Here is a 20,202-nt window from a genome sequence, read left to right on the forward strand (position 1 = left end):
TCTCTGCAACAGCGCAACTTCCTCCCACAGCTCCTGACTAACTGGGAGGCTTTTATCTAGTTTTAGCCAAGCCGATTGGCTTCAGGTGTCCCAATCAACCTAGCGTTCTCCCTGCCTTCTGGAAAGTTCTTAATTGGCCCCAGGTGTCTTAATTGATCTGGAGCAGCTGCCATTTTACTTATCCTGGTACCAGGGATTTGTTTAGCCTGGAGCTAATATATCTATCTCCCACTACTTTTCTATAGCCATCTGGCCTTGCTCCGTCATATATCCAGCCCCCCGCTCAACACCATAGAGTTGGGCAACTTGGGACGCCAGGCAGTATGCTCATGACAGACCATCAGCGTTGCCATGGTGGCATCCAGCCCTTTGCCGTATGAGGAACTGGAATGGTTGGAGGGATAAGAACCACCTGGTGACTCTTGCATTCTTTTCCTTATTCTGCTGTATCCACTAGAGAGGTGCATGGTCCGTCACAAGAGTAAATCACCAGCCTCAGAGGTCATAACGCAGTGTCTCCATAGCCCATTTGACAGCAAGGCATTCTCTCTCAACTGCATATTTCTGTTCTCTTGGGAGAAGCTTTCTGCTTAGGTAGAGGATCGGGTGTTCCTCTTCTCCCACCATTTGCGACAGAACTGCCCCAACCCCACCTCGGAAGCGTCTGTTTGTAAAAAAAAATTCCTTGTTAAAGTCCGGGGCTATGAGTACGGGGTCATTACAGAGGGCCATCCGAATGTCTGTGAATGCCCCCTCTGCTGCGTCGGTCCACTTTACCATGTCTGAACCTTGGGCCTTCACCAGGTCCATTAGGGGACTTGCCCTAGTGGCAAAGTGGAGAATAAAATGTCGGTAGTAGCCTACCATGCCTAGGAACGTGCGGACCTGCTTCTTTCAGATCGGCCGGGGCCAGTTTTGAATTGCCTCTAGCTTATTCGTTTGGGGCTTCACTATGCCCCTTCCCACAATATATCCCAGGTACCTAGCCTCTGCTAGCCCTATGGTGCATTTAGCGGGATTAGCAATGGGGCCAGCCAGCCTTAAGGTGCGTAGTACTGCCTCAACTTTCTCCAAGTGGGTTCCCCAGTCTGGCGTACAGATGATGACATCATCTAGGTATGCAGCTGCATAACTAGTATGGGGGTGCAGCAGCTTATCCATGAGGCGTTGGAATGTGGCCGGGGCCCCATGTAGCCCAAAATGGACGGGTGGTGTACTGGAATAGCCCGTCTGGGGTGGAGAACGCTGTCTTTTCTTTAGCTTCTTTGGTCAGAGGAATCTGCCAGTATCCTTTTGTCAGATCCAATGTAGTCAAGAATCAGGCACTACCCAGTCAGTCAACCAGTTCGTCGATGCGTGGTATGGGGTATGCATCAAACTGGGATATTTCATTCAGTTAGCAAAAGTCATTACAGAATCTCGTGGTACCATCAGGTTTAGGCACTAGAACAATTGGACTGGACCACTGACTGTAAGATTCTTCAATAACCCCTAATTCTAACATTTTCTTTACTTCGGCCTTGATTTCTTCTCTTTTGGCTGCTGGGATTCGGTAGGGTCTCAATTTTACCTTGGCTCTGGGGATCATGTGGATATGGGGATAGGTCTCAGTCGTCTGCCCCGGTTTAGTAGAGTACACATCTCGGTTGCGATCAATCATGTCGGCTGCCTCTATCTTTTGGATCGGCGTCAAGTCAGATGATATCCTCACTTGCTCATGTAAATTATCCTCCTGGGAAAGGGTCTCCTGCGTGACTAAGCATGCCTCTCGATCATGCCAAGGTTTTAGAAGATTGATGTGGTAAATTTGCTCCAGTCTCCATACTATATGTTCCATTCTATGCATCCGATGAAGTGGGCTGAAATCTTATCCTCAAATAAATTCATTAGTCTCTACAGTGCCACAAGTACTCCTATTCTTTTTAAAATACTGGCTTCTGCAGCTAACTCAGTTGTCTTCACCTTCATTTTCCTGTTTGTTCATAATCTGGAAGAGAAAAAAACAAGCTTTCCTGCTTTTTCAGGTCCCATACAATTTCTCAAATTTGGAATGAATTAGTCCAAAGGAAGAAAAGATTCCTTCTACACTGGCAGAAGCAGCTACTGCTGTTAAAAGTGAGATCATCACTTCAACACTCTCTGAATCCAGGTGCTTAAGTGACTTCCACCAGTTCGCTGGTGTGATTATATGTTTGCTGTTTTAAAGACATTTCTTGAATGGTTCACCCTTAGCTCTGAAGTTTATTATAGTTGGAATTATGGAGGTATGATTGCTGGATGTCCATGTCATAGCCAACTCCTCTTCTTCAACAGTTAAGGTTTGACCCTGGTACCGAGTATTGAGACTATTTGCAAGAAAATGAGCTGGAGATAGTGCTTGTACCATTTGTTTTTTTAATGCTTGTAATTTATCTCTGTCATTGCATATTTCTCTTTTTAAAGATCTCACTCAGTTCCTTCCAAATTTCAACAGCGTCAGCAATAAAACAGCAATTTCCCTGAATTTTGTTCAAGGCTACAGAAATAGGCTTCAGGGTACTCAGCATGCGTCCAACATTTCTCTTAAGCCCAATGTTGAGAACTTTGGCTGCAACAGTGCCATCTATTTTTTCATGATTTTGTTCACAAACTGTCATCAAATTAGGCCAGCTCTTGATATAGTGCTCAAAACAGTCCACTACTGAGTTCCATTGCACATCTTATGGGAGAGTTAGCTTGGTTCCTCCCACTTTTTTCAGAACAGCTGCTGCAAAGTGGTTGCTACGGAAGTATTTTGCAATTTCAACAACATTATCCTTTATTTCTGGAACACTGAAGTCTTTGGCTAGGAGGTGCATCAAATGAGCACTGCAACTGTATGTTATTAGCTTGGGACTCTCTTCTAAGTAATTTCTTCTCATCTTGGATACATTTGCAGCATTGTCTGTGACCAAGCTGCATACCAGACATTTGAATTTTTTTCCCCACAGTTTGTTATAGCTTTTACTGGTATCATAGAATCATAGAATATCAGGGTTGGAAGGGACCCCAGAAGGTCATCTAGTCCAACCCCCTGCTCAAAGCAGGACCAAGTCCCAGTTAAATCATCCTAGCCAGGGCTTTGTCAAGCCTGACCTTAAAAACCTCTAAGGAAGGAGATTCTACCACCTCCCTAGGTAACGCATTCCAGTGTTTCACCACCCTCTTAGTGAAAAAGTTTTTCCTAATATCCAATCTAAACCTCCCCCATTGCAACTTGAGACCATTACTCCTCGTTCTGTCATCTGCTACCATTGAGAACAGTCTAGAGCCATCCTCTTTGAAACCCCCTTTCAGGTAGTTGAAAGCAGCTATCAAATCCCCCCTCATTCTTCTCTTCTGCAGACTAAACAATCCCAGCTCCCTCAGCCTCTCCTCGTAAGTCATGTGCTCTAGACCCCTAATCATTTTTGTTGCCCTTCGCTGTACTCTTTCCAATTTATCCACATCCTTCTTGTAGTGTGGGGCCCAAAACTGGACACAGTACTCCAGATTGTACTGTATTGTACTTCTTGTAAGTATTCTGCTGTGTGTGCATTTCCTGATGTATCAATTGTTTCTGTAAGGAAGACATTCCCTTCTTCTGTTGTCACACAAGCACATACAACAGGATCATTGTGGACATTGCTCCACCCATCAAGACTCAGGTTAACAATTTTACCCTCTAGACCTTTTGCACACTGCTCAATTTCTCTTTTAAATCCAAAAAAATCCCCCCAAAAATCATTGATTTTTATCCACCCTGTTAACTTGAGTCTAAGATCTAGACCAAGAGATGCAAATTTGCTACGATTAGAAAAAAAAAAAAGTTACCAGTGAAGAAAACTGAAGTCATATTCTACACAGAAATAAATTAGGCATGATCTCCATCTAATTAAATTACATTTTCTGGGATGCTAATGTTAACTGACCCACTCCTAAACCAATTTGACAAGGTACTACAACAAAAATAAAAATGTAAAAAAAATTGCTTTCCTGTAATACTTAAAGTGCCAACAGCTGAGACACTGTACAACCATGCAATAAGAGACAATTTCAGTCCCAAAGAGCTAAATAGATAAGACAAACAAGAGGAAAGAATATAGTTCTCTATTATTTAGATGGGTAAAATGAAGTGAAGTGAAGTTTCAGTGACTTCCCCAAGTTCACACAGGGAGTCTGTGGCAGAGCCAGGAACTGAACCCAGAACTCCTAAATCCCAGTCCAGTGGTTCAGCCACAAAACCATACCTCCCGTATGCAAATAGTTTGTGCAGATTATTTCAGTTAGCCATGCAATAAAAAAAAAAAATTATGCAACAATGATCAAGTGTGCTTTCCGCAAATAAAGGAGTCCCGATTGTTTCCCCTCACCCACTCTGAGGCCTGGTCTAAACTGCGCGGGGGGGGGGGGGGGGGGAAATCGATCTAAGTTACACAAGTTCAGCTACGTGAATAACATAGCTGAAGCCGATGTACTTAGATCTCCTTACCGCGGTGTCTTCACTGTGGTAGGTCGACTGCTGATGCTCCCCCATTGATTCCACCTACGCTTCTCACTCCAGTGGAGTACCAGAGTCGACGGGAGAGCGCTCAGCGGTCAATCTATTGCGTCTTCACTAGACGCGATAAATCGACCCCCGCTGGATCGATCGCTCCGGAGGCAAGTGTAGACATGCCCTGAGATACACACTTGAAGGGGACCCTCTGCATATGACAATTAAGTTCAGCTGCCCCAAGTTAGCATTCCCCCATTCAATTACTTTCCTCCAGCTCTACCTGCAGTTCTGAAGTCTCAGCTGGGAAGCTCTTCACAAAATTCAGAAAGCCCAAATATTCTGGCCTTAACTTCATTTAATTTAATTCAGCATGGATATATTTGGACAAACAAACCTTGGAAAGATTCAGATTAAAATCAATGTCCTATCTATTGTAATATAGCCTGACCTAGATCAAATCAAATTCTTATATGTAAGCTATGTATTTCTGACGACCCATCATAAAAAATAAAGTACAATGTAACAAGACAAGCACAATATATCCAATTTAGCAGACAGTAAATCCTTGCTTAACGTTGTAGTTGTGTTCCTGAAAAATGTTATTTTCAGGATACGTCTACACTACGAAATTAGGTCGAATTTATTGAAGTCAATTTTTTAGGAAGCTATTTTATACAGTCGATTGTATGTGTCCCCACACTAATGCACTAAGCGCATTAAGTCGGCAGAGTGCATCCACAGTACCGAGGCTAGCGTCGACTTATCGGAGCGTTGCACTGTCAGTAGCTATCCCACAGTCTCTGCCGCCCAGTGGAATTCTGGGTTAAGCTCCCAATGCCTGATGGGAAAAACATTGTCGCGGGTGGTTTTGGGTACATGTCGTCAGTCGCCCCTCCCTCCATGAAAGCAACGGCAGACAATCGTTTCACGCCTTTTTTCCATGCAGACGCCTTACTGCGTTCAGCAGCCGGTGCAGTAGATCTGCAAACCATCATCGTCATCCACCACTTCCACTGCAACTCTGCTCTCCTGATGCTATGAATCCACCTCGCAGGTCCTCAATATGACCGTCATCATCCACCACTTCTGCTGGCACTCTGCTCTCCTGCTGGTCTCGCAGGGCTGCTTCCACTGCAGCTCTGCTTGTGTGCTCTTGTCTCGCCATACTACGGCAAGCATGCAGCCCACTCAGCTGTTGTGTCCTGGAAGCAGACAGTGCAGTAGGTCTGCAAAACTGGTCATCCAACCACCTCTTCCCCTGCAACTCTGCTCTCCTGCAGACACCATACCACGGTGAGCATGGAGCCCGCTCAGATCACCGCAGCAGTTATGATCAATGTAAACACCTCGCGCATTATCATGCAGTATATGCAGATCCAGAACCTGCAAAAACAGGCAAGGAGGCGATGGCAGTGCAGTGACAAGAGTGATGAGGACATGGACACAGACTTCTCTCAAAGCACGGGGCCCAACAATTTGGCCATCCTGGTGGCAATGGAGCAGGCTCATGCCGTGGAATGCCAATTCTGGGCCCGGGAAACAAGCACAGACTGGTGGGACCGCACAATGTTGCGGGTCTGGGATGATTCCCAGTAGCTGCGAAACTTTTGCATGCATAAGGGCACTTACGTGGAACTTTGTGACTTGCTTTTCCCTGCCCTGAAGTGCAAGAATACCAAGATGAGAGCAGCCCTCACAGTTCACACGTGACTGGTGATAGCCCTCTGGAAGCTTGCAATGCCAGACAGCTACCGGTCAGTCGGGAATCAATTTGGAGTGGGCAAATCCACTATGGGGGCTGCTGTGATCCAAGTAGCCAACACAATCACTGAGCTGCTGCTACCAAGGGTAGTGACTCTGGGAAATGTGCAGGTCACAGTGGATGGCTTTGCTGCAATGGGATTCCCCAACTGTGGTGGGGCCATAGATGGAAACCATATCCCTATCTTGGCACTGGAGCACTAAGCCAGCGAATACATAAACTGAAAGGGGTACTTTTCAATAGTGCTGCAAGCACTGGTGGATCACAAGGGATGTTTCACCATCATCAACGTGGGATCGCTGGGAAAGGTACAGGATGCTCGCTTCTTCAGGAATTCTTGTCTATTTCAACAGCTGCAGCAAGAGACTTTCTTCCCAGACCAGAAAATAACTGTTGGGGATGTTGAAATGCCTATAGTTATCCTTGGGGACCCAGCCTACCCCTTAATGCCATGGCTCATGAAGCCATACACAGGCAGCCTGGACAGAAGTCAGGAGCTGTTCAACTATAGGCTGAGCAAGTGCAGAATGGTGGTAGAACGTGCCTTTGGACTTTTAAAAGCACGCTGGTGCAGTTTACTGACTCGGTTAGACTTCAGCAAAACCAAAATTCCCATTGTTATTACTGCTTGCTGTGTGCTCCACAGTATCTGTGAGAGTAAGGGGGAGATATTTATGGCAAGGTGGGAAGTTGAGGCAAATCACCTGGCCGCTGATTACGCGCAGCCAGATACCAGGGCGGTTAGAAGAGCACAGCAGGGCCCACTGCACATCAGAGAAGCTTTGAAAACCAGTTTCACGGCTGACCAGGCTACCGTGTGACAATTCTGTTTGTTTCTCCTTGATGAAAACCCACCCCCTTGGTTCACTCTACTTCCCTGTAAGCCATCCGCCCTCCCTGCCCCTTCGATCACCTCTTACAGAGGCAATTAAGTCATTGTTGTTTCAAATTCATGCATTTTTTATTAATTCATCACACAAATAGGGGGATAACTGCCAAGGTAACCCAGGAGGGGTGGAGGAGGAGGGAAGGACAAGGCCATACTGCACTTCAAAACTTATTGAATGTCAGCCTTCTGTTGCTTGGGCAGTCCTCTGGGGTGGAGTGGTTGGGTGCCAGGAGGCCCCTCCCCCGCATTCTTGGGTGTCTGGGTGAGGAGACTATGGAACTTGTGGAGGAGGGCGGTTGGTTACACAGGGGCTGCAGTGGCGGTCTGTGCCTTTCCTGCACCTCAACCATATGCCGGAGCATATCAGTTTGATCCTCCAGTAGCCTCAGCATTGCATCCTCCTCTCATCATGCTGCCGCCACCTTTTCTCTTGATCCCACCACCTCTGCTGTTGCTCCCGCCACCTGTCCTCGCATTCATTTTGTGCTTTCCTGGACTCTGCCATTGTCTGCCTCCACACATTCTGCTGGGCTCTTTCAGTTTGGGTGGACTGCATGAACTCAGAGAGCATTTCATCGCGAGTGCGTTTTTTTCACCTTCTTATCTGCGTTAGCCTCTGGGACGGAGATGCTAGTGGCAGCGTTGAAACATTTGCAGCTGTGGGAGGAAAAAAAGGGAGTAAAACTGAAAAAGATACATTGGCCATTTAAAAGGAGGGGCTGATGTTTTCGGGTTAATACGCAGCACAAACCCAACTAAACCCCCCCACACACCCGATTCTGTCGGATGATCGCTTCACCTCTCCCCCCACCACGTGGCTAACAGCTGGGATGCTTTCTTTTCAGCCACAGGCAAACAGCCCAGCAGGAACATCTACCTCTGAATGTCCCCTTAATAAAATTCCCCTATTTCAACCAGGTGACCATGAATGATATCAGTCTCCTGAGGATAACACAGAGAGATAAAGAATGGATGTTGCCTAAATGCCAGCAAACACCGGGACCACACGCTGCCATGCTTTCTTATGCAATGATTCCAGACTACATGCTACTGGCCTGCTGTGGTAAAAAGTGTCCTACCATGGAGGATGCAATAAGGTTGCCCTCCCCAGAAACCTTTTGCAAAGGCTTTGGGAGTATCTCCAGGACAGCTTCATTGAGATGTCCCTGGAAGATTTCCACTCCATCCCAAGACACGTTAGCAGACTTTTCCAGTAGCTGTACTGACCACGAATGCATCCCAAGTCTTCAGGGCAAAATTAATCATTAAACATGCTCACTTTTGAACCGTGTATTATATTTACAAAAGGTACACTCACCAGAGGTGCCTTCTCCGCCTTCAAGGCCCGGGAGCCCGGGTTGGGAGGGTGCTGTCTCCAGGGTGATAAACAATTCCTGGCTGTCGGGAAGAATGGTTTCTCTGCTTGCCCAATGTGCGCTATCTTCCTCATCCCCAAAATCCTCATCTCTGTTGCGTGAGACTCCCTTGCAGGAGTCCACATACAGGTGTGGGGTAGTTGTAGGGACACCCCCTAGAATTGCATGCAGCTCATCATAGAAGTGACATGTCTGGGGCTCTGACCCTGAGCAGGCATTTGCCTCTTGGGTTTTTTGGTAGGCTTGCCCGAGCTCCTTAAATTTCATGCGGCACTGCTGCAGGTCCCTGTTATAGCCTCTGTCCTTCATGCCCTTAGAGATTTTTTCAAATATTTCAGCATTTCGTCTTTTGGAACGGAGTTCTGATAGCACGGATTCATCTCCCCATACAGCGATCAGATCCAGTATCTTCCGTTCGGTTCATGCTGGAGCTCTTTTGTAATTCTGGGACTCCATGGTCATCTCTGCTGATGAGCTCTGCATGGTCACACCACGCTGGTCAAACTGGAAATGAAATTCAAAAGTTCCCGAGGCTTTTCCTGTCTACCTGGCCAAGTGCATGCGAGTTGAGAATGCTGTCCAGAGTAGTCAAAATGGAGCACTGGGGGATAGCTCCCAGAGGCCAATATTGTCGAATTGCGTCCACACTAACCCAAATTCGATCCGGGGATGTCGATTTCAGCGCTAATCCCCTCGTCGGGGAAGAATACAGAAATTGATTTTAAGAGCCCATTAAGTTGACAAAAATGGCTTCGTTGTGTGAATGGGTGCATGGTTAAATCGATCTAACACTGCTAAATTCGACCTAAACTCGTAGTGTGGACCAGGGCTAAGTAAAACAATGTTAAGCAAATCCCACTTCCCCATAAGAATTAATGTAAATGGGGAGGTTAGGTTCCAGGGAAATTTTTTTCGCCAGACAAAAGACTAGGTATGTATGTGTGTTATATATATATATAAAAATAAATAAACACACACACACACTATAAGTTTTAAACAAAATTTAATACTGTATACAGCAATGATGATTGTGAAGCTTGGTTGAGGTGATTGAGTCAGAGGGTGGGATATTTCCCAGGGAATGCCTTACTGCTAAATGATGAACTAGCACTCGGCTGAGCCCTCAAGAGTTAACATTGTTGTTAATGTAGCCTCACACTCTACAAGGCAGCATGAATGGAAGAAGGAGACACAGCATGGCAGAGAGAGACACACACACCGTGTGTGTGTGTGAGTGTGAGAGAGAGACACACACACCGTGTGTGTGTGAGTGTGAGAGAGAGGGAGAGATGCATGTTGCCCCTTTAAGTATGCTGATCCCACTCTAAGTACACTGCCTTTTTAAGTAGATCAGCAAGTTGAGACAGCAGCTGCTGCCAGCAAGCTCCCTCCATCCCGATCCCTGTCGTGTCCCGCCCCCTGTTCTGTGGAGAAGGGGTACAGGAGTGGGGGGAAGGGACACACCCTTGTGATAGATTTAAGTTACCAATCTGCCTGGAGCGTCAGACGATCAGGCTGAGGCTGCAGGATCTTTAGGGGAGTGACTAAGTTTTAAAGCTTTATTAATAAAATAACAGTGGTGAATGCTGGGTGCTCCCCATGTCACTCAGAGGAAGGAAGAGAGCATCAGTGCCCAAGCCCGTGAGTGCTGGGTCCTACCCATGTCACTCAAAAGGAAGGAAGAAAGCGTTAGTACCCGAGCCCTCACCCACTTTCATACTCACACATGCACAACCCAGGGCTGGCCAAGCCAAGGTGTAACGTGAGAAGCAGAGGGGGAAGGGTGGACAAGAGTTCTGTCCTGTGCAGAGGTCGTCCAGGGTCCGCTGTTGATCTCCGACTTGCTTTGGCTCTTGAGAGGATTTTTAAGCCCTGGGTTCTTCTGGGCGCATTTCATTCAGGGACCTCTGTCCCCCATGCTCTTTGTACCAATCCAAACCGGCTTTCCGCAGCTTCCTCAGCTTTCCCAAAATACACCAGCTTCAGGGACGCAAGACTGTTTTCCCCAGTCGCTGACCTTCATAGTTTCACTTGTTTTCTCAGCCCCTGCAGTTCTGTTCACTCATTTCTCCTTTCTCACGGCTGGTTGGGATTGGAATCTAGGCTGTCTTTCTTGGCAGGTAGCAGAGAATCTGTTGTGTGCAGTGGCCTTGGGCTGGAGTCAGCTTCTTATCTTTGGACTTAGCTGGAGCATCGAGTTAACCGGTTCCTTTCTCCCTTCCTCACCCTTTGGCCTCTCGCAACCTGCAAAGGAATCTTTCACTCCACACTCACACCTTCAACCCTTCCCAAGATCCCTTCAGTGCATATAAAAGCATTAGCAATATACAATGCTGGTGCTTACCCAGGGAACAATGGGGCTGGGGGGGGCAGTTATATTGTGAGACCCTGACATTAGCACCCCGCTTCTCCCTCTTCTGCACAGCAAGCAGGAGGCTCCCAAGAGCAGGCTGGAGGGCAGTGGGGAGAGAGACAGCTGAACTGCCCAGCCATTGAACTGCGGCTGTTGCACAGGGAACTTAGGGGAGCTGATGGGGGGGCTGCCAGCTAGCTCTAACGGGCTATTCTTTCTGCAATCAGTGGACAAAGCAGGCGGCTGCCCAACAACGTTATAAGGGAGCATTGAACAACTTTAAACGAGCATGTTCTCTAATTGATCAGCAACGTAACAACATTAACCGGGACAACATTAAGTGAGGAGTTACTGTACTACACCATTAGATTTAGGAAAAGTACAAGGGTTATAAACAAAGTCATAAAATTAACATAAGTGCAGAAGCTCAAATAAATAGAACATAACTTTCAGCATAACAAGAGACAATGTTTACACTGTTGTGTATTGTACTGCCTTGTCTCTTTAGGCCAGCCATTATATTTTGTGCCATGTATATTCAACTACCTTAAATCAGATGAGGTAAAATGAGATCAGATAGGTAGGAGCACGTCAAATAACTTTCAAGTAGCTTTCCCATTATCCACCTCATTCATACTGAAGAGCTCAAATGTTATGGTTTCCAAAGCATTTAAAGTCTCTACAGCAAGCCTTCAGGAATCTAAAAGCAGGTTAGCGAAAAGAGCCTAACTTCAGCTGAACTGGAAATTTAAATTCAAATACAATAAAAAAGTGAGTGAACTGAACAAAGTAATAAGCTCAGGACTGAAATCAAACACAACCAAGAGATAAGAGCACTCAAGCCTACATATCTGCCAAGTTGCAGACACAAGCAGCTACATTTGTTTCAAAATCTGAGAAAAAAATAAATTTAGTAATAAAATATAAATCCAGAAGATAACAAATGACAGACATTTCTGGGTTTTTATTTGCCAAGCCTTTATTTCAAAAGCAAGGCCTTATCCTAAGTGAATAATATCCATCAGTTTGGTACAGAAAGTGGTTTTTGGCGTCTTGCCCTTCACTGCAGCACATCATTTTTCTGGCTTGTATTACTAGTACCCTTTTCCAATCTTGCACAACTGTGCCTGAATGCAACACATACCTGCAACAGCTAGAGGGTATGGTTTCTGAAACCCAAACTTATCCCCAATTTGGTGACAATTTGCCAATACAAATGATGCTACCAGCTGAAGAAGCAAGAGGATTCAGTAGAATTTCTTTTCCTCAACTAAAATATACAAGTATTACATATAAAATTGCAGGGAGTATTTCTTCAGGAACAATGGACTTTTACTTGATAAGCAACAAGGCCTTCCAAATCCACAGAAAAATCTTGAAAACTACTGAACAGTTCAATTTTGCATGCTTATACAGCTGAACATTGACCGGACTGCATTTCTGTAAGAAATTAGGTGTGTAGAAATTTTCTTTAAAGTAAATTAAATCATCTCCTTTGAGAGGAACTGAAATAAATTCAGATAAGATACTTTGTGAGAACCACTTAAGTTTGCAAAAGGGACAATAATGCCAAACTCAAAACCAAAAGTACAGAAATAAGGAATAAAGTCATATATACCCTCAAGTCCTTTAGCAAGTCAGCTCTACTAAGTCACCAGGTCAGACACAGACAACTTTAACTCTGCCTTGTGCAAAATGCCAGAACAGTTAGGCTCCATTCTATAATGAAGATATGCTTAAGAACTCAGAATGAGCCATTCCTAGAAATTGTGGCCTGCTTTTTGTCTTAAACTCCAAAAGGCTCACAAGCTCCTGTGTATGTAACTTCCAGTGACTGACTGAAAATCAACAACCCTTGTTCTCAGCTGTATTGGTCTCACATACCTTCTATTCCCCCTTCACTCCTTAGAGAGCTGTAAGAAGTGAAGTGCAGACAGAAGTACAAATAACTAGTTCACTTAAGATCTCTCTTTTTGCATATACAAGTTTGTGTGTCTATCAGTAGCTGACATCAAACATCCACTTAGTCTGCTCTGATGTATTCCTTCTATCCTCCCCACACAACCCCTCCACTGTTAGGGAGTTTGAAGACAAGCTCATGGGCATGCCCACTCATTATGAGTTTTTGTCCTTTATGTGCAGTGTTCCTATTTAGTCCTCCATAACAGAGCTCTTGGCTCTAGATAATTCAAAAACTTTTCCTACTACTTGAATCAACAAGCCATGAGTCATGCAGAAGCATTTTTATCTGAAGCAGGTAGCTAAAAATTCAACATTCCACTCCCAGACTCAGTAATTTCTAGAGCCCAATGAAATTTTTATTTTATTTTATTTTTTTGTTTAATTTTTTGGGAATTTTGTTGTATCCATCCCTCTCCAGGGGACAGGTCCTGCCCCAGAGGAGGGGAGGCCCTACAGAGCAAGACCACCTCGCACTCACCCTGCAGCACAGCTCCTGTCCTGCAGGGCTGGCCCCAGCCCCTGCTCTTGGCATGGCAACTTGGCCTGCAGGGTTGCAGTGCCAGCCACTCACTCAAATCTGGCCAGCCATCTCTCCACCTGTCATCATGACGGGGGGCACCTGGCCCAAACCTGAACAGCACTGCAGGCCTGCACACCAAATCACAATGCCCAGAGTCAGGCCCAGCCCCATGGTACAGGGGACACAGGCATCATTTTCATAGCAGTTTTTCACTTTATTTTGTGTTATTTTGTATTTGTGAAAAACACAAACGGTTAGTAATTTCCACCTGTTTAGTTCTATGAAAATGCCTCACATGCACAAAGAGAGAGTGGGCAAGAGTCACATGTTAATGGCGTCTGATCCTGGAGCAGCTGCTCAGAGAACTGTTCTTCCCCTGCTCTCAGGGCTGCTTTACAAAAGTAGCCACTCAGCTTGTCGTTATTCCCTGACCCATCTTTTCTAGCTGGCTGGTGCCAATATCATTCCTTATTCATAGCCCTACACCACTCCGAGAAGCTGGAGAATGTCAAATACTTCTTCACAATCAGCAATATGTGGCTGTTACTCCTCTCTCCAGACATCTGACAAATTAACTTTTAAAGAGAGGAAGGAAAGGGGAGCTTTGTACTCAACTAATACAGCAGCCCAATAGGATGTCTGCTATGCTGTGACACTATTAATATAGTCTACTCTGCTTTTATTTATTACTTTTATTACCATACTGCCTAGGAGCCCCATTCACAGTCCAGGATTCTATTGTGCTGGGTGCTATACAAACACTGAACAAAAAGACAGTGCCCGCCCCAAGGAGCTTACAATCTAAGTATAAGACAAGAGATAACAGATGGATACAGACTGAGAAAATATTAATAAGCATGATAAGCAGTGGTCTCAAACACACCAGCAGCCTAAACATTGTCAAGTTTTTTGTTGGCATCACAGCAGAGAAGAGTTTTGAGGAGGCTAATGAGTTAGGCCCCGTCTACACTGGCAAGTTTATGTGCAATAAAGCAGCTTTCTGAACTATCACTCCCGAGGTGTATACACTGCCAAGCGCATCCTTCCAGATGGCCATGCCTGCTCCACTCACCAGGCGATCCCCTGCCTGCAGCAATGCTGAGCTGCTGGACCTAATCGGCATTTGGGGAGAGGAAGCTGTGCAGTCCCAGCTGTGCTCCAGCCATAGGAATTATGATACCTACAGACAGATTTCACAGTGCATGACAGAAAGTGGCCATGACCTGGACACATTTCAGTGTAGAGTAAAAGTGAAGGAGCTGCGGAAGGCGTGGGAGGCAAACCACCGCTCCGGTGCTGCACCCACAAGCTGCCAGTTCTACAAAGAGCTGGACACGATACTCGGTGGCAATCCCACCTCCACTGTGAAGGCCTTTGTGGATACTTCGTTGGCTTACATGCCAGTCGAGAGTGGACCAAGCCAGGAGGAGGAAATCTTGGATGAAGAGGGGGAGTGGAGGTGGAGGTAGAGGCAGAGGATGACTCAGAGGCTAGAGATGCATGCACTCAGGAGCTCTTTTCTACCCCAGAAGAGCCTAGCCAGTCACAGCAGTCAGATCTTGGCAAAGTGCAAATAGGAGAGGAGGCCCCTAGAAAATGGATCTGATTTTGGGAATTGCTGAAGTGATTTGTTGGGGGCAGGAGGGTTGCAGAAATCAGGCTCGTCTCCCACAGCATGCCTATTCTGAGCGGCGGAACAGGCTGTTGATAGACTCACTCACTTCACGGGAATTTCCCTCAGAGATCTCCAGGAAACTCTCATGGAGATACTGGGTAATTCGCTCCTGCAGGTTCCTTGGCAGAGCTGCTTTTGTTTCTTGCCCCATTAAACATCCAGACAATCATGCAAATTAAAACTACCAATTTCTACATTTCTAAGTGAGGTCACTCTTCTTGCTTTTTTTTTTAGTAAAACCGGCTGAAGTCTGCACAGCAATTTAAAGCTTTGTACATTTGTTCTAAAAGAGTCAGGATTTTACTAAAGTAGAATAACCTGAAAGTTGAGTGTATCTTAACTGAAATAGAAAGGTGTTTTCTAACCCTATTATCTGTGAAATATTTTTAGTTTACTTTCTGGGTGGGTGGAGGAGGGGAGGAACAGGGTAGAGGAGAAGAAGTAAAGAGAAGAAACAGATTATGTTCAATTGTTTCTACAGCAACCCCACAATTTTTAATTTTTAAAGGTTGCCTCAATTACTCAACACCCATAATACTGACCCAGCATCAAAGACCTACATGCCAAGGCTAACCTTTCAGGGAGCACTGTCAGATCACTGTGGAAAGGACACTCAAAATTACCAAGCTGTGTGGTTTGATGTCACAAATTCATTTGAAGAAGGTGCAAAAAGTTGGACTTAAGAAAATGGATTTCAAGCTTTCCCCACCTCCACGTCAAGAGAGCACTACGTCTTTAATCAGGAAATTAAAAATAATTTTGCAACATCTCCAAGAGAGACATGATAGTATAAAACAAAGTGGTCACATCCGGATATCTGAAGCTCCAGCAATGCAAAAAAAAAAAAAAAAACAAAAAACCAACCATTAATATTCTTAATTACTGTACACTCCTTCATATTAACCAACTCTCATACCAGTGTGACATCTTTATGATATTTGTTCAGTGAAACTGAAGTTATTTTAAATACATAATTCTGATACTAACATCTGTGCTCCTTATAAGCTCCACACTTGCAAGTCTTAGATAAGCAAATTAGGTCTATTTACAAGTGAGCTGTTTGGGGACCTGCTCTATGATCTGAAGGAGGACCAGAGGCTTCTCTCTCCCCTTGCCTTGAGTCTTATATGAACCTCCACTCCATAAGTTCCCTTGAAATTTTGTCAGTTTATACACCAGTATATACAGTAAACTCTACATTACCTGAAACTAAACTTATCTGAAATCAGGCTGAACCTCTTTCTTACCTCAACATCAAGTACTTCCACAGTGTTGTCCAACATTTTTATTTTGATCGGTAGATCCCTCTCATGCATTTTGGCAGGTGTCATTGCTATTGCTGTAGAAAGGTTCTGCTCTGGCTCCAGCGTACTCACTCCAGTATTCTTCTGGACTCCCAAACGAGAACCAGGAGTCTGCAGTATTCTGTACATTCCTTCTATCTCCCCCATTATTCAACAGCAATGTCCAAATACCTACAGGGGAATATAGAGAATAATGGCTAAGAAAAAATAGATAGATATTTTTCATTAAATAACATTTCAAAATGAAGGTTCTACAAATGGAAAGCATAATTCTACATTAAAAAATTATATAGAGTCCTCATGTACTTATTTGTTCAACTACCAAAATAATCAAATTTCAATATTTGAAAAAATAAAATTAATCAAAATGAATTTGAAAAAGCCAACTACTAGGGAAGAAAAAAAACAAAAACAGAGACAAAAAACAAGCAGTAACAAACCAAACAGTCAATCAGGAATTTGGACAGGAAACAGGAAAGTATGGGCAGAGAACATAGGAGTAAGCAGTGAGAAGAAAATTGAACAGGGAATGACTAGTACCAAGTCTATTACCTTTTTTAAAGTGACTGGATTTCAAACTGACATGTCCCTTTAAATTGAGACAGTGTCCCTTTAAATTAAATTAAAGCTCTGATGTTTTCACTACTTCTATCAGAACCTTGCAGGCAACGGTGAAATGTCAAGAATCAAGTCCGTTTCATTCTACTGCAATTATTGTTTATATTACAGAGCCTTTACTATATTAAGCACTATACAAATGTAGCGTTAGACATGGTCCCTACTCTGAAGAGAAAGTTATTAGCAGCAGTAGCAAGTTAAGTTATTCTCAAAGAAAAAAGACCCAAACAAGGGAAACTGAGGAAGGAGTAGAGTAGTGGATACATCTCATCTTGCATTAAAAAACCTCTAACCTAACAAAACCCAGAAGGGTTTGAAGCAACTAATGAGACAGAAAACTCTTAATTTCTGCCAGCAGTTAGAACTTCAAATTTACAATATGGCTACTAGCCAGAAGCTGATGCATGCACAAAAAAACCCAAAAAACCAAAAAAAGAAAATCAAGTCCCAGGCAGGATGTAGGATCAGCACTGTGATAAAAATCCACTTCCCAGCAGCTGGTATCAGGGGAGCTGTACTTATCACATGGGTGCTGCTTCTGAACACTGATGGGGAAGTAGTCGCTCTTCTCCTACCCCCAAATTTATCATATCTATTTCTGGATTTGGATGTAAAGGTCTCTAGCTAACATGTATCTAGGACTTGAAAAATGTACCAATGATAGTATCGAGGCACAAAATACAAATGTAATACATTTGTCATTACCCATGACTCCTCATTTCAGGTGCTCTGCAATACTCCTTAAATTTAATACATCAGACTCAGGTTCCTCCTGATGCATGGCGATACATTTTCACTGCCAAAGACCTTCCAAATGCCCAGCCCAAACTTTAAAGAACTCATCCCTAGGTAAGCTCTCAGTCAGTTATAGGGCCCCTTCTAAGCACAGCAGTCTTTGGAGTCGCTGATGGAGATATGGTCATCAAGACACCTAGGCTTTAGTCCATAAAGGACTTTGTACATTATAACTAAGACCCTGAATTGGATTCACAATCCAACACAGCTGCCCGTGAGGCATACAAAGTGCCAGTATGACATAATCTGAGTTTCCCCAAGAAATACCCCCCAGTCTGGAAATGGGCCACAGCTTTTCTTGGCCCCAGTTCAGGTAGCATCCCCAACTAGTTATCAGATAATTCACACTTAACTTTGGCCCTCATAACAATTTCAATAGGACCTAAAGATTACACACCATTTTAAGGATCAGAGGGCAGGTGCCTCGATAGGGGATGAAGTTGCTACCCTGGCCAGCTCTTCAAAGAGTCCCCTATCCCTCCCTTACCCACTCCACTCAAAGTTTACTAGGATAAACCATATGCTTACTTGTACTAGGTAATGACAACCCATTGCCTCTGATGAGAAATATGTACAGCAATATCATTCGCTAATCAGTAACCCTGGAGGTGGTAACATCTCAGAGCCACACCTAATGAAAGAAAAGGAGTACTTGTGGCACCTTAGAGATTAACAAATTTATTAGAGCATAAGCTTTTGTGAGCTACAGCTCACTTCATCAGATGCATTTGGTGGAAAAAACAGAGGGGAGATTGATATACACACACAGAGAACATGAAACAATGGGTTTATCATACACACTGTAAGAAGAGTGATCGCTTAAGATAAGCCATCACCAGCAGCGGGGGGGGGGGGGGGAAGGAGGAAAACCTTTCATGGTGACAAGCAAGGTAGGCTATTTCCAGCAGTTAACAAGAACATCTGAGGAACAGTGGGGGGTGGGGTGGGGTGGGGGGGAGGGAATAACATGGGGAAATAGTTTTACTTTGTGTAATGACTCATCCATTCCCAGTCTCTATTCAAGCCTAAGTTAATTGTATCCAGTTTGCAAATTAATTCCAATTCAGCAGTCTCTCGTTGGAGTCTGTTTTTGAAGCTTTTTTGTTGAAGGATAGCCACTCTTAGGTCTGTGATCGAGTGACCACAGAGATTGAAGTGTTCTCCAATTGGTTTTTGAATGTTATAATTCTTGACGTCTGATTTGTGTCCATTCATTCTTTTATGTAGAGACTGTCCAGTTTGACCAATGTACATGGCAGAGGGGCATTGCTGGCACATGATGACATATATCACATTGGTAGATGCGCAGGTGAATGAGCCTCTGATAGTGTGGCTGATGTGATTAGGCCCTATGATGGTATCCCCTGAATAGATATGTGGACACAGTTGGCAACGAGCTTTGTTGCAAGGATAGGTTCTTCGGTTAGTGGTTCTGTTGTGTGATGTGTGGTTGCTGGTGAGTATTTGCTTCAGATTGGGGGGCTGTCTGTAAGCAAGGACTGGCCTGTCTCCCAAGATCTGTGAGAGTGATGGGTCGTCCTTCAGGATAGGTTGTAGATCCTTGATGTTGTGTTGGAGAGGTTTTAGTTGGGGGCTGAAGGTGATGGCTAGTGGCGTTCTGTTGTTTTCTTTGTTGGGCCTGTCCTGTAGTAGGTGACTTCTGGGTACTCTTCTGGCTCTGTCAATCTGTTTCTTCACTTCAGCAGGTGGGTACTGTAGTTGTAGGAATGCATGATAGAGATCTTGTAGGTGTTTGTCTCTGTCTGAGGGGTTGGAGCAAATGCGGTTATATCGTAGAGCTTGGCTGTAGACAATGGATCGTGTGGTATGATCTGAATGAAAGCTAGAGGCATGTAGGTAGGAATAGCGGTCAGTAGGTTTCCGAGATAGGGTGGTGTTTATGTGACCATCGCTTATTAGCACAGTAGTGTCCAGGAAGTGGATCTCTTGTGTGGACTGGTCCAGGCTGAGGTTGATGGTGGGATGGAAATTGTTGAAATCATGGTGGAATTCCTCAAGGGCTTCTTTTCCATGGGTCCAGATGATGAAGATGTCATCAATGTAGCGCAAGAAGAGTAGGGGCATTTGGAGACGAGAGCTGAGGAAGCGTTCTTCTAAGTCAGTCTTAAAAATGTTGGCATACTGTGGGGCCATGCGGGTACCCATCGCAGTGCCGCTGATTTGAAGGTATACATTGTCCCCAAATGGGAAATAGTTATGGGTGAGGACAAAGTCACAAAGTTCAGCCACCGGGTTAGCCGTGACATTAATCGGGGATACTGTTCCTGACGGCTATTAGTCCATCTTTGTGTGGAATGTTGGTGTAGAGGGCTTCTACATCCATAGTGGCTAGGATGGTGTTTTTAGGAAGATCACCAATGGACTGTAGTTTCCTCAAGAAGTGAGTGGTGTCTCGAAGATAGCTGGGAGTGCTGGTAACGTAGGGCCTGAGG

General features: G+C 44.7%; 1 protein-coding gene across 14 annotated transcripts in view; it reads right to left on the reverse strand.

The window, feature by feature from the left end:
* FARP2 (FERM, ARH/RhoGEF and pleckstrin domain protein 2) overlaps positions 1–20,202 on the reverse strand; it is a 257,803-nt gene that overhangs the window by 230,138 nt on the left and 7,463 nt on the right. For 13 of the 14 annotated variants that reach the window (XR_006273983.1, XR_006273985.1, XR_006273984.1 and 10 more), the window contains one exon: positions 16,280–16,507. Coding sequence is in view for 11 of the 14 variants with exons in the window: in XM_043491578.1 (XP_043347513.1) it covers positions 16,280–16,483 (204 nt within the window). In the remaining 3 variants the exon portion in view is untranslated. Of the gene's footprint in view, positions 1–16,279; positions 16,508–18,277; positions 18,382–20,202 lie in introns of those variants that run through there. The other variant, XM_043491577.1, reaches the window with a different exon arrangement.

The sequence above is a fragment of the Dermochelys coriacea genome, chromosome 9 (genome assembly GCF_009764565.3).
Source record: "Dermochelys coriacea isolate rDerCor1 chromosome 9, rDerCor1.pri.v4, whole genome shotgun sequence".
Taxonomy (NCBI): Eukaryota; Metazoa; Chordata; order Testudines; family Dermochelyidae; genus Dermochelys; species Dermochelys coriacea.